We start from the raw sequence: 14,590 nt of genomic DNA, 5'->3' as shown, positions 1-14,590 counted from the left end.
AAGCCATAGACCACACATACACAGACACAACACACACCCACAACACACACATACAAATAGGGTTGGGGGGATTTATAACACTTTCCTTTGTTTCTATTGTGGTTTTGTTGTTTTCTTAAGTGACTTCCATGTGTTCTTCATATAATCTAGATCCAAACCCATCACGTGTGATTGTCATTCAGTATCTAGAATGCCTTTCCATCCTCTTAATCAACACAAATTTTTAATTTAATATTATCTGGTTTATTGTCTTTGGTTAGTGAAAATAATTGGCCATCAATCGACTATTATAAAGATATTGATAGCTATCTTTAAATTTCATTATTTTCTTTTTACATTTAGATCTAAGCCAGAGGCAAAAGATCTATGTGCATGATTTAACATAGATGTCAGGTTTTACCTTTAATCTATATGGTTGTCTGCTCATTAAAGTTGGGTGTTATTCTAGTCGGATCTGCCTTTAAATGTTGCTCCTTTTCCCTAGCGATTTCTAGCTTCCTTTCCTTGTTCTGTACATTCAGTGTTTTGATTATTGTGTGTCATGGGGAATTTCTCTCCTGGTCCTGTCTATTTGGTGTTCTTTCTGCTTCTTGCAACCTCATTTAGATTGGAGAGTTTTCCTTTTATGTTTTGATAATGTATTTTCTCTGCCTTTAACCTGCTTTTCTTTTCCTTCCTCCTTTCTATTATTCACAGGTTTGGTTGTTTCAGTGTCCCATCATCTTTCTCGGATTTAAACTTAGCATTTTCTTTGGCTGAGATGTCCATTTCCTCTACCTTGACTTCAGTGCCTGAGACTCTCTTCCATGTCTTGTGGTCTGGTGAGCCTTTTCTCTTGGTTTTGACACCCTAAAATTTCCATTTCCAGTTTTGTTTCACTTTGAGTTTTCTTCATTGATTCTCTTTCTTTGTTAAATCTTACCTTTATGTCTTAAAATGTCTTTCTTGGTTGGTTCAGTTTCTTGTATTTTCCCAGACTTCATTAAGGAATTTATTCATATTGTTTTCAAGATTCATGAACATATGCATAAGTGCTATTTTAAAGTCTTATTTTGTGACTTAGCTATATTTCATTTCTCAGGGCCTACAAGCTTCTGGATTACAAGCTTCTGGAAGATGCATATTGTCTTAACATTCATGTTTGTGTTTTTGCTTTGGGTCTAGGCACCTGGAGTTATGATGTTTGAGGTGTTTCTTGGTGTTGACACGTGGTCTTGTCTTTGTTGGGTGTTAGTTTTGTTCTGTGGTTGCTACTGCCCTCTCTGGATCTCCAGGCAAGCATGGTGGCTATAGATCTCCGGTAGAGGGCACTTTTGTGGGCCAGTGGTGACAGAAAGAAATAGAAATGGACCATGAGGGAAAACTTAGAGGAGTCCCAGAGGAGTTGGAGTAGGGTGGGAGGCAGGGACTTCTGCTATAGGACTAAGTGTAGTAGAGAGCCAGAAGGCTAGTGAAAATAACCTACTGAGAACCTGCCAGTGTGGCCACTGAGGGCCGCTGGCAGAAAGTATTTCTAAGGATCCATGGCTGATCCTGACTCCTGACAGGAATGGAGATGACATCCCATGTTAGCATCAGCAACCTATAACAGCTATTGTTTGGGAACACAGGGCCAAGAAAGAGATTGAATACCAGGAGCTGATGTTTCTTTTAACTGGAGGAATAAGTCTTAAGAGTGCTGAAAAAAATCCTGATCCAGATTGGCTCCAGGACAAAAGCTGGGAGGAGATCTGTCGAGCAAGTGAACTTCCAGTCTTCCACGGACTCAGGTAAACTGTGTGCATTTAGTGACTTAACTGTCCTGGTCTCGTTGGTACCCAGCAAACAGTCCTGGGGGAGGGGGGCTGCATGAGGATGACTATAGGAAAGATGGAAAAGAAGACTCAGAGACAACAGTTGGGAATCAGGAGGGCTGTCCAGTCAGTACTGCAGCCTCGAGTTGAATTCTCTTGGGCTTTCTATACTTTACAGTATCTTGGGAAACAAAGCCACAAACTAACAAATAACTTACTAAAATGTACACAAGATATTCCTTCCCATCACAAAAGCCTCTGTTTTTTCCACCCAGGTCAATAGAATTTTCAGCCCCTTGCCTTGAGCCTCGGGTGCACCTCCTCTAAAAGTTCTGTGCCTTGAGAAATCTACCAACAGACCCCAACTTGACTCTGGCTTGTAGAAGAAACAGGGGTGAGGCACTGGGAGGTGAGCTGGTCAGTCTGCTCAGCCTCAGTGCGGTGAAGATGCCTCTCAGTTTCAGTCACACCCTCACAGTTTCCAGGCAACGGTGTACATTTAGGAGAAAAAGAAAACAAGAAACCAAAGCATGACAAAAAGCCCATCCTACTTTTCCTGACATTTCTAACCTCTAGCCAGAATAGAAACGAAGCTATTTCCAGCTTCTGACCAAGCACAGGAACCAAGGTCTCTGTCCTAAACTACCTGACCAATCCCTATCTCCTCCAAGGTCTCTGTCCTAAACTACCTGAGTTCAAATCCCAGCAACCACATGGTGGCTCACAACCATCTGTAATGGAATCCAATGCCCTCTTCTGTTGTGTCCGAAGACAGCTACAGTGTACTTATATATAAAAATAAATAAATCTTAAAAAAAAGAAGAAGAAGAAGAAGATGGCTGCATATTTAAACATATAATTCACCTCTGTGCTTTCAGCCTTGAAGGGCTGACATTAGGGTTAGACTCTGAGTTACTTACATGAAGACCTGCAGAAGTAATTAGATGGCCAAAAGTAAAAAAAAAAAAAAAAAAAAAAAGACAGGCATACTAAGCAGAAAGCAAAATGTTTGTTGTGACTAAGTTAGGTTACTTAGGCCCAAGAGGGGAGTCAATACATTCTCAAAATCAGTTTCTAGGGGTCTTTTTTTCATAAATGTCTCACAGATTATAGCTCCTGCATTATAAGAAATCAAAGCAAGTTTTATTTAACCCTGTATCCTTGAAGCTAATATTTAAGTCACCATAACAGAAATACAACCTGTTATACCTTACATTCTGGAAGGTAATATCACAGGTAGGTGTTCTGTCTACCCACCCCCTACTCCCAAAGTGGAGCTTCCCAACAGCCTCTGACAGCAGGGAGGCTCAAGCCTTGTGGGCAAAAGGGTCAGAGTGGGCTGTTGGTAGCTGTCAACTCAGTGGCAGCAACAACTAGAAGCAAACAAGCAAAAAGACTTGGGCTGAGTGAACATGCCCTGGATATGAGAAAAGTGGGAAATAGTGGGTGGCCTGAGAAAAGCACCCAGGCAACCAGAGCTGGCGACTTTTAACTCGGGAAAAGTCTGCAGGGCTAGACCAGGAATCTGACAGGGCTCACTTGCTGACCTCAGCGTGTGTCTGTTTCTAGATCGAGCACATCTCTGCCTCCTCCAGAGCAACTCCTGTGGTCTAGTGACTTTAACATGGTCCCTTTGCTGCCTTACTCCTTCCCTTGCTCAGTCCTCTCTTAACATATTTCTCGGTGAAAACACAGTCGTTTTTCTACTAGGGAGCATTTCTGCAATTACATATATGCGTGGGAGAAAATCTATAACAGCAAAGAGCCACACAATATGAAATTTCCAGAACCAATGGATAAGAACCTGAACGAACTGCAGAAAATAATAATTCTTCGCTGCCTAAGGCCTGATAAGGTAAAAACACAAATTTGAAATCCAGATAAAATGCTGTTTGTGATGCATCAGTCCTAAACACAACAGCTTCATGCTGCATAATGACACTATAGTCAATGACGGGCCTCCTAACCGCAAAAATAGTGGGCCTTTCTTATAGAAAATGTGATTTCAGCACTAGGGAATCAGGAGAACCACTATGCGTTCCAGGCTAGCATGGGCTACAGAGTGAGACCTTGTTTCAAAAGTCTCAAATTAAAAAAAAAATAGGTATTTTAACATTTAAATGCAGAAAACATATAGAATTAGGATAGAAAAGGAAATGTCTATATAAGCTAAGTGTTAAAATGTTTAAAAGTTGTGTAAGCTAGCTTTATTAAATCTATGGATTTAAATATTAACTTGCTAAAAGTCTCAGAACAAAGAGTAGACAACTATCTGACCAAATACTAGGGTATTATGGCCTTTAAAGAAATCTTTTGTTTATTCATGTAGCAGCATAATAGACCTAAGTATAGTTATAATTTATATTTTTCTTATAATAAATATTAGTATAAAATAGCCCACTATAACAAAGACACCAAAAATACAACTGCTTAGAAATTAACTTCTCTCTCTACAGTCCAAAGACAAGCAGTAAGGCACCTTAATATATTTGTTTACATGTTAGTTTCCCTCTTTGTTTTCCTTCCTTCCAAGATTTATTTTATGCGTGTGAGCATGTTGCCTGCATGTATGTACATTACACTATGTGCATACCCATTGTCTATGGAGGTCACAAGAGGGCATTAGATCCCTTGCAACTGGAGTTACAGGTGGTTGTGAACCACCATGTGGGTGCTGGGACCCAAACCCAGATCTTCTGCAAGGGTGAAAAGTCCTCATAACTGCTGAGCCAGCTCTCTGTCCCTACTTGTTCTTATTTGAGGCTGTTTTGTTCTGGAACCCCAAAGGCATCAACTATCTTCCCTGCCTCAGGGGCTACCCTGCTAGGCTTACTTTGTTGTAAAATTCAGATTTTTTTGCTCATCTAGAAAAGCCCCTTAGTCAGCAAGATTGAAGCTTTCTCATGAATACTACGTCTGTTGAAAAGAAAGTATTGAAGAAAACATCCTTATAAAACTATGATCTAGCAATAATATATATAATTTTTACCCGTGGCCTAATGAGATGACTCAGTAATGTAAAGGTATTTGCTGCTAAGCCCAATGCTCTCGAGTTTGATTTCTAGGACTCACATGGTGGAAGAAGAGAGCTGGTTCTCACAAATTACCCTCTGATCTACATGATACATATAAAAAAATAAATACATGTAATAAAACAAAATAAACAATAATAATAATTTATATTTATGTCTTTCTACCTAAAACAGTCACTTGTGACATTAGCCAGAAGAAATGCCAAAAAAATACATGGGCTACTATTACCTAAAGGACACAAAAATGGCTTAGAGTCTTCAGTTTTTGCCATATTAAATGAAAAGATCTTATTTTTTTTAATTTTTTAAAAATATTTTTATGCATGTGTGTGAGAGAGAATATACTCTCTCCCTCTCCCTCCCTCCCTTTCTCTCTCTCTCTCTGTGTGTACGCATATGCCCATAAAGACCAGAAGAGGGTGTGGGCTCCCCAGGAGCTAAAGTTACAGATGGTGGTGGACTGACAGATGTGGGTGCTGGAGACAGAACTCGGGTCCTCTGGAGGAGAAGCACCCTTGACTGTGGGCTGTCTCTCCAGTCCTGAGAGTGCCTTCTTATGTTTAAAATTTACTAGTGTTTCTCTGTAAACAGATACGCTCCTTTGGAATGTCTTTCTTGTCTTATCAGTCTACAGATTATTATTCTAACATTAGGGAAATTACTGCTTTTATGATGCATTGTATGTCTTTGGGCAATTATGCTTGAATTTTAATATTTTGTGTTTTTCAATAAATCTGTGCTATGAAGCAAAACATTTTCAAAAGCCTGTGTCTTCTTTTTATTTTTTTATTTTTGACGGTGTCTTCTCTATTCCCAGATAACTCCAGCCATAACAAACTATGTGACTGACAAGCTAGGGAAAAAATTTGTAGAGCCTCCACCATTTGACTTGACAAAGAGTTACTTGGATTCAAATTGCACAATCCCTTTAGTTTTTGTGTTGTCTCCTGGAGCAGATCCGATGGCCAGTAAGTATATTTACTATAACTAACACACACACACATACACACACACAGGTATACACATTCACACACAAAATTTCTTTTCTGTGTGTGTTTTGCATGCATGTATATAAATGCAACATGTGTATGCAGCATATATTCTAGTCTTTTAACTTATAATTAAAACATTTTGTTCAAGAAACATTTGTTATGTGACTATAAATTCATCAATAAATCTGGTGTTTAGGCAAAGGAATGTTTCAGGGTAAACACATATGCACATATGCTAGAATAGGGTAAGAAATGGTGTCATCTGTTTTTGCCCTTTGTAGGCCTGCTGAAATTTGCAAATGATAAAGCTATGTCCGGAAATAAATTTCAAGCTATTTCACTGGGACAAGGGCAAGGACCAGTTGCAACAAAAATGATTACAGCGGCAATAGAAGAAGGAACATGGGTTTGTCTACAAAACTGTCACCTTGCTGTCTCCTGGATGCCCACACTGGAAAAAATATGTGAAGATTTTTCGCCTGAAATCTGCAATTCAACATTTAGGCTTTGGCTCACAAGCTACCCATCTCCAAAAGTGTGTCTGATCCCTGTGGTAGAATCTGTCTGATTCCTGTACATATAGTCTGTCTGTCTGATCCCTATGGTAGAGGAGTCTGGCTGTCTGATCCCTGTGACAGGCCCTGGGGCCTTTGTTTGGCTGTTATACTGTATTTCTTAATTGAGTTTTAAACCCTTAACCTTAAAGACTTTCATATATTCTGCTACCTGTACTTATTTTTAATGTACTGGCATTTACATTTTTAGGGCTCCAGATTGGTGTCTTGCATAATACTTTACATTTGTTTTCTCCTAGTTCCCAGTAACAATTCTACAGAATGGAGTAAAAATGACCAATGAGCCTCCCACCGGCCTTCGGCTAAATCTCCTTCAGTCTTATCTCTCTGATCCAATTTCTGATACTCAGTTTTTCAAGGGATGCCCCGGCAAAGAACTGGTAATGTCTGGCCTTCAGCACTCTCCAATTTTGTTCTTATAGTAGATAAATATGTTAACATAAGGTTTTTATTTAGTATGTTTTCTAAACTGGGTGTATTTCCTAATGTGACAGAAATTGTTTCTACCTAATTCACCGTTTTATCCTCAATAGTCTATATTCTGCTTATGACATAATCAATACTGAAATACATAATTCTTGAGTGAATGTAGTTTAGTTTATAAACTAAAAGCCAAAGGAGTTTTAAATTATATCAACCACTCTTTCCACAAATATGTGTGCTGTGCAACTCCAAAGAACTAGATATAAAGCAAGAAGAACACACATGCAGAGGAGTGTGTCTTTGACTAACTCACATACCGTGTTTTCCACCATGTAACTAAAACCATTTTATAGTTAGACAGCATGGTTCCTGTTTGTCATACCAGCACTCAGGAGGCTGATGCAGGGAGATTGCTACAAGCCTGGATTATGTAAGCAGTTCTTAATGAAAATGTGTCTAGCAAGTGGCACTGAGAATACCACATTAGGAGGATAATAAATTCCACCTCTTATGCTGCATAAAAACCCACTCCAAATGAGTCAAAGCAGAAAGCTAACTGAAGAGACAGCCTAGAGAGTTGGAGAAAATCTTTGCTAACTATCCAGCCAACAGAATGAATATCTAAAACACAAATAACTTAAAGAACTCAGCAAGAAATTAAACAACTCAGTCAATCAATGGACCAATGAACAGTGCCAAAGGATAAAATACAAACATTCAATAAACATGAAAACAAGCACAACCTCACTAGTTATCAGAGACATGCAAATTAAAACTACATTAAGAATTTCTCTGACCCAAGTTAGAATGTCAGCCATTTAGAAAACAAGAGGCTGGGGATGGTGGAGTCACCCACATGGGTGTCTCACAACCATCTGTAATGCCAGCTGTAGGGAGCCAATGGCCTCTCCCATCTTCGTGGGCACTGTACATACAGGGAGAAGACACACACATTATGCATCAAATAAGTGTTTTTAAATAACCAAAAGTAAATCTACCATATATCACATGTGGATATTCAAAAGGCTCCAAGTCAACACATCACAGAGACAGCTGCACACAGATGTTTATTGCAACACTACTTAATAACTAAGTTGTGGAGCCATGGTACATAGACACAGTGGACTTTTTCAGCCATAAAGAAGAGTGAGGTTGTGTCATTTGCAGAAAAATGAATATAATATATATATATATATATATATATATATATATATATATATATATATAAGTAAATTAAGCCAAATCAAAATTTTTTAGTAATTTGTTCTTCTCTATTTTATATAATAAATCATGCATGTGTATGACATCAAAGTAGAAGCGAAGATATCTGGGGGAATAAAACAAGCTTGGGAGGATCATGAGAAAGAGAATGTGGAAGTCTGAAAGAAATATGCTCAATGTACAATACTGCTCATCGAGTCCTATTTATACCCTCTAAATATCACGTGCCCTCCACGGGTTTTGCCTCAGCACATGTCTTGCCTCAGCACATGGGTCTGTCTTAGCTGACATCACTCTGCCAATCAGCCAATCCACAGAAGCGGCAAGAAACTATAGAACACCACCAGAAAGTTTTTTTGTGGAGTCCTGAAAAATGCAGCTCAACTATGCAATATTAGGCAGACCAATATATTCACGTTGCTAACATGTCATACTTGTGTCCACTCTAATGTAACATTCCTTCACGTGTTTGCCCCAGAAAAACACCATCCAACTGCCTTTCCAAAGAACCCTTAAGTTTCCACTTGAGATACTTGCAATCTACTGTGAGAGATCTAAAGAGATGGGTGATCATGCCCCAGAGCACTGATGTAGGAGGCTTCCATAATAAATACAGGAAGACGTCATGAATAGACCAACTAAACCTGCTTTCACAGTGCTCTCTGAAAGAAAAGAAACTATGTTGGGAATTATATATTGGAGTTTAGTCATATTCTCTTCATTAGTCTGAAGCACATGCCCATGAATCTACAAGAGAATACTTACTGCTGGGATTCTCGAGATAACTATGAATGACAGGTATCATTAGCCAACACATTTATAAAATATTAATAATAAGGCTGGAGAGGTGGCTCAGTGGTTAAGAATACTGACTTCTCTTCCAGGGGTCGTGAGTTCAATTCCCAGCAATCACATGGTGGCTCACAGCCATCTATAATGGGATCTGGTACCCTCTTCTGGTGTGTCTGAAGACAGCTACAATATACACACATGAAATAGATACATAAACCTTTAAAAATAATAATCTGTATTTTAGTAGCATTTAGTATTATGGTTTGCTTTGTGTTAGGCATTTGAATTAAGCATAAGGTGAATGTTTTTATAGAAAGTATGTCTTTAGATACATGCCATTTTAAAATAGAAATTTGAAGGATTCTGACCATAGACCCTGGTTACAAAAAGGTCATCTAGTTCTCTAGTTTTACTGATGGAAATCTAATCAAACTTTTGTCTTGTATAATTTTTGCATTAAAGGCATGGGAGAAATTGCTTTTTGGAGTTTGTTTTTTTCATGCCCTTGTTCAAGAGAGAAAGAAATTCGGTCCTCTAGGTTGGAATATTCCATATGGATTCAATGAGTCCGATCTACGCATCAGTATCCGGCAGCTGCAGGTAAGATAAAACAAAACCAGCATTTATGAAGATCACTGCTTAAAAGCCCCTGGGATGTGGTTAATTGTATTGTCTTAGTCAGGGTTTCTATTCCTGCACAAACATCATGACCAAGAAACAAGTTGGGGAGGAAAGGGTTTATTCAGCTTACACTTCCATATCACAGTTCATCACCAGAGGAAGTCAGGACTGGAACTCAAGCAGGTCAGGAGTCAGGAGCTAATGCAGAGGTCATGGAGGGATCTCACTTCCTGGCTTGCTCAGCCTGCTTTCTTATAGAACCCAGGTCTACCAGCCCAGGGATGGCACCACCCACAATGGGCTGGGCCCTCCCCTTGATCACTAGTTGAAAAAATGCCTTACAGCTGGATTTTATGGAGGCATTTCCCCAACTGAGGCTCCTTTCTCTGTGATAACTCCAGCTCGTGTCAAGTTGACACAAAACCAACCAGTACATGCCAAATTTTATAATAAAGATAACATTATTTTCATAGAGATTATTGATACTTAGCTGGAGATGTAACTCAGTAGTGGAGAGCTTGCCTAATATACATGAGCCCCAAGTTTGGTCCCCAGCGCTGAAGGGGTAAAAAGAGTTAGAAATAAATGATTAGTATTTTACCAAATCTTTAAAAATAATGAATGAGAAACCTTCCCTGAAATAAGTCCTATGTTGTGAGAATCTATACAGTTGCTGAACTCCATGCTTACAAATTGTAAAATATGCTGAATGACTTTGGTTTGAACACTGATTTTGAACTAGTAGTCAATATGGAAAATATTTTACTTAAAAAGCAACCATCTAAGTACTTGACATCCGCCAGGCCCCAGATGGCATTTTCTGAGGTCAACCTTCCCAGCACCAGCATTGAAATCCACAGACATAAGCTACATCCATCTTTCACACCTTTAGGGGTGGGGACATGGGAGAAACTCATCTTTAAGCCATCTTCATTTGGTCACAGTAGCAGGAGACCTCTATCCAAAGAACCAAAACTCACCGCTAAGTGAGTAAGCAACAGCTCCAGAGAGTTGTCTCTATTTCTAGCATATGGGACAAATTTAATATTCTGTTCTCTTGGGGGCTACTCCAGTTTTGGGGAGAGCCAGATGAACATGCATATATCCTCCTCTAAAGAGAAGGAAGGTGTAACATTTTCATATATCACAAAATTCCTTCCCTCAGAGAATAACCTTTTGTCTTTCTCAGTTCTCTCTCAAATCTCTTGACAATTATCTTCCCCTGAAAACATGGGAATCTCAAAGAAGACTTGTTTTAACTGGGCTCTGGAGAGCTCAAAAAATATTTTCTCAACCATGCACCATTTAGTTTATAATTCAGAGACAGGCAAGACTCTCTCAGCCAGTAACATAGCATTGCAACACACGCACATGCACAAACACACATGCACATGCATGAACATATGAGCCAGGAATGGTGGTTTAGTCTTGTCATCTCAGCACGTGAACATCGAGGTAGGTCTATTGGCATGAGTCTGAGGCCAGTCTGGACTACAGAGTAGGAGTAAATAAATAAATCAGAAAAAAATGGGGAATGGAGACAAAGTCATTCCAAATCACATACTGAATGCCAGACATTCCCTAGCACCCATGGTAACAATTCTTTCACACACACCCTTCCTGCATAGGCAGGGAGAGAAGAGAGACTTCCATCTTCAAACTGAAACGAAGTGAAAGGATTTCATGATTTCTCTTCTCACCTCTATCTCTGCTTCAGCTGTTTATAAACGAATATGACACAATCCCATTTGAAGCTATCTCTTACCTGACTGGGGAGTGCAACTACGGAGGGAGGGTGACGGATGACTGGGACAGGCGGCTCCTGTTAACCATGCTGGCCGACTTCTACAACTCTCTCATCATTGAAAACCCTCACTACAAGTTCTCTCCCAGTGGAAACTACTTTGCGCCTCCCAAAGGCTCTTATGATGACTACATTGAATTCATTAAGGTAAATTGTGTTCTGAAGCTAGGATAAGATGGGGGGGAAAGGGGAAGGGAATGGGGGAGAGGAAGAGGGGGAAGGGAGGGAGAGGGAGGGGGAGGGGAGAGGGATTTAAGTGAATGATAAGTACCACCCTCTAATGTACAAGTTTAGGCAAACAAGATTTTAATGACCTTTCTGAGTCTCTTTTTGTTCAGATAATTACTGAACATCAGAAAATCTAAAGCTTGTGGTATTTGATGCTTAGTTGATTCTTAACCCTTCATTGTTTGAGCATCTCTTTACGAATTAATGCTCAGTAGGAAAAGAAGAAAGAACCCATTTTCCTCTGCCCTCACGGCCTTATCTGGATGAAAGGCAGCTTAATGGAAGAGGAATCATATAATTTGTATTAATTTGATATCTTATGTATAACAGGAGCTTTAGAGAAAAGAAGCAATTTACTTTGGTGTGTATAGAGCCATTTAAAACGTGGCAACTGTGAGAACAGGGTACACAAAGGGGAAGCTGACAGTCAGTGGTAAGGGGATTGGGATGCTGTGGGGGACTAAGGGAGGGTAGCGTTACCTCAGTGAAGTCTGCAGACTCATGCAGGATAGCTTTCTGTCTCTAGCAAGAGGAAACTCTCTCCTCTTCTTGGCACAAGGAGAGATTTATACCTTGTTGTTCGGCAGATTAGGGCAGGATGAAAACTCTAAACCTGTTCATATTAAATAACCTTTATCTTAAAGTAGCTGTTCTTCTAGGGCGGCATATTTTGGAGTGGCACATCCTGATCCCACTGAGTACCCGATGCGTGCTTTATGTCTTCTCTTAGAAACTGCCGTTTACTCAAGAACCCGAGATATTCGGATTACATGAAAATGTTGATATCTCCAAAGATCTTCAACAAACCAAAGTCCTTTTTGAGTCCTTGCTCCTCACCCAGGGTGGCACCAAACAGACAGGCTCCTCGGGAAGCACTGACCAGATCCTATTAGAAATTACTGAAGATATCCTCATGAAGGTAATGCTCGGCTTAAAATGTAGCGCTCGTGCCATTATGGAAACGTGGTATGTACTGGGAACGCCAGGAAGTGGCAGTATAGCAACTAGCCAGATGCTTTACTTGTCAAACACTGGTTTCCAAATCTGTTACGTGATGAGAGTGATTTCAGTCGTTGTAAGGATTTTTTTTTTTTTTTTTTGAGGACATTAAGGAGAAATTAACTTAAAATAGTTTGTGAAATGCCCACTACGTAGCCAACTGCTTAGTAACTATAGTTGTGGGTGAACTAATGTGCATACAGTTTGTTTTTATTTCTAAATGAAAAATGAAAAACTTTTTAGAGAATGTTCTGAACTTGCTGGTTCAAGGAGCACATGGGTGTTTTGGGGGTTTTTTTGTTTGTTTGTTTGTTTTTTAGATTGATTGATTATATATAAGCACACTGTAGCTATCTTCAGACACACCAGAAGAGGGCATCAGATCTCATTACACATGGTTGTGAGCCACCATGTGGTTGCTTGGATTTGAACTCAGGACCTGTGGAAGAGCAGTCAGTGCTCTTAATCATTGAGCCATCTCTCCAGCCCCCAAGCACATGTTTTTTTGATCTATACATCAGGAGGTAGAAGGCACGGGGAGGTGATGTCAGCACTCAGCCAGCATCTGTGCGTCCCATGGGACAGCCCAATGGACTCAGCCTACTGGGTACTGCAGAGAGGTGCTGTGTTGTCACCTCGACCCTGTGTCTAAAGTCAATAAAGAGTGGCTAAGGGAACTTCAACAGATTATGATCCTCGCCAGCAATCCTTATAGCTCCCTTGCAGTGTAAATACTGGCACTATGCCCATACCTATCCAGACCCTAATCCACTTGCCTCCAGAGTCCACAGCCTGTACCACTACTTGCCACCACAATGGAAGCCAACAGTCAATCCGGGCCTCCAAGCTGCTGACTCTGCAATCTGCCTCTCTTCACACCTGCCTCCGTGGCTTTTCTCTGTGGGGACTTCACAAGTCCTCTCTCCAATAAGAGCCCTAACAAGTACCAGGCAGGAGATTTGTGACTTATCTGGGATAAGGGAAGTGTGCTGAGTCAAAATCACTGGGGTGACAGCACTCAAGTTCTTCAGTACCAAGCATGGACTATTTGGTGACTTGACTCTCATTTCAACCATTCCCTGCTTGGGAGACTCCCTTGCCGCTTGAGCATGAACGCCAGTGTCCCAGGACGTGTCAGCAGTCCACAGCCTTGCCATCTTGACACCAGTGTCTGTGAATATTGCATAGAACCCCATACTTCCTCTCTCCCTGTGCCCCAGAACATCTCTACACTTACAAGATGGGCTATTTGATAGGAGGGTAAGTTAACCAGTGATAATTGATTATAGGTGAACATAAAACTGCTATAAAATTGTAAATACATTTTTATCGGTGAAAAACAAGACTTCATTTACAAAAAGAGAGTGTACAGCTTCTTAGAAATGCAATGTCCTCATCTGAAAAGAGAAAATATAAATGCTCACCTATGTGTTTGCTATTATTGTCCTGACAGCTGAGTGAAACTTACTGTCTGCTCTGAGAGCAACTTGTGATTTTCAGCATCTGTTCTTTCAGCTCCCAGATGATTTTGACATTGAGGCAGCACTAAAGAATTACCCTGTGAGGTACGAGGAGAGTATGAATACTGTGCTAGTGCAAGAAATGGAACGCTTTAACAAGTGAGTAAACCCCTGGGACTTCAGAAACAACCAAACGTGACAAAATGACGTGCTGGTATTGAACTTAAAAATCTTTTTAAAAGTATTAAAATGCTCCTTTTTTGTTTTTGTTCCTGTTTTTGTTTTTTTAAGTACCATACCCTTTGGCCCCAGGAGAATTTGTGGGGGGAAGAAATGTGAGGGGGGATGCGTGGGGGAGGGTTCAAGACAGAGTCTCTTTGTATAGTACTGGCTGTCTCAGAGTATACTCTGTAGACCAGGCTGGTCTGGAACTTAGAGAGATCCACCTGCCTCAGCCTCCAAAGTGCAGAGATTAAAGGTGTGGGCACCACTGCCAAGCGAGAAACTCTTTTATCATGTAAAAATGATGGTGACAAAGAGATCCATTCTTATTGACTGGAAATGGTCATTAGTCACATGACTTGTCATCTCTGTTACCGACCTCTCTCTTCACAAAGTAAAGATGGAGCCAGAGAGATGATGGCTCAGTG

The 14,590-nt window shown here is 40.2% G+C and overlaps 1 protein-coding gene across 1 annotated transcript in view; it reads left to right on the top strand.

Moving 5' to 3' along the window:
* Window positions 1-14,590, top strand: part of DNAH12 (dynein axonemal heavy chain 12) — a gene marked incomplete at both ends in the record, with an annotated part of 152,272 nt that overhangs the window by 127,014 nt on the left and 10,668 nt on the right. Inside the window, 9 exons of the mRNA XM_080926847.1 lie at window positions 1,611-1,769; window positions 3,504-3,648; window positions 5,643-5,793; window positions 6,099-6,352; window positions 6,632-6,772; window positions 9,291-9,428; window positions 11,167-11,400; window positions 12,212-12,400; window positions 13,996-14,099. Coding sequence (XP_080782973.1) covers window positions 1,611-1,769; window positions 3,504-3,648; window positions 5,643-5,793; window positions 6,099-6,352; window positions 6,632-6,772; window positions 9,291-9,428; window positions 11,167-11,400; window positions 12,212-12,400; window positions 13,996-14,099 — 1,515 coding nt within the window. The remainder of the gene's footprint in view (window positions 1-1,610; window positions 1,770-3,503; window positions 3,649-5,642; window positions 5,794-6,098; window positions 6,353-6,631; window positions 6,773-9,290; window positions 9,429-11,166; window positions 11,401-12,211; window positions 12,401-13,995; window positions 14,100-14,590) is intronic.

Source organism: Micromys minutus (assembly GCF_963924665.1).
Source record: "Micromys minutus genome assembly, chromosome: 12".
In the NCBI taxonomy this organism is placed as follows: domain Eukaryota; kingdom Metazoa; phylum Chordata; class Mammalia; order Rodentia; family Muridae; genus Micromys; species Micromys minutus.
This window is presented reverse-complemented; position numbering and strand designations above follow the sequence as displayed.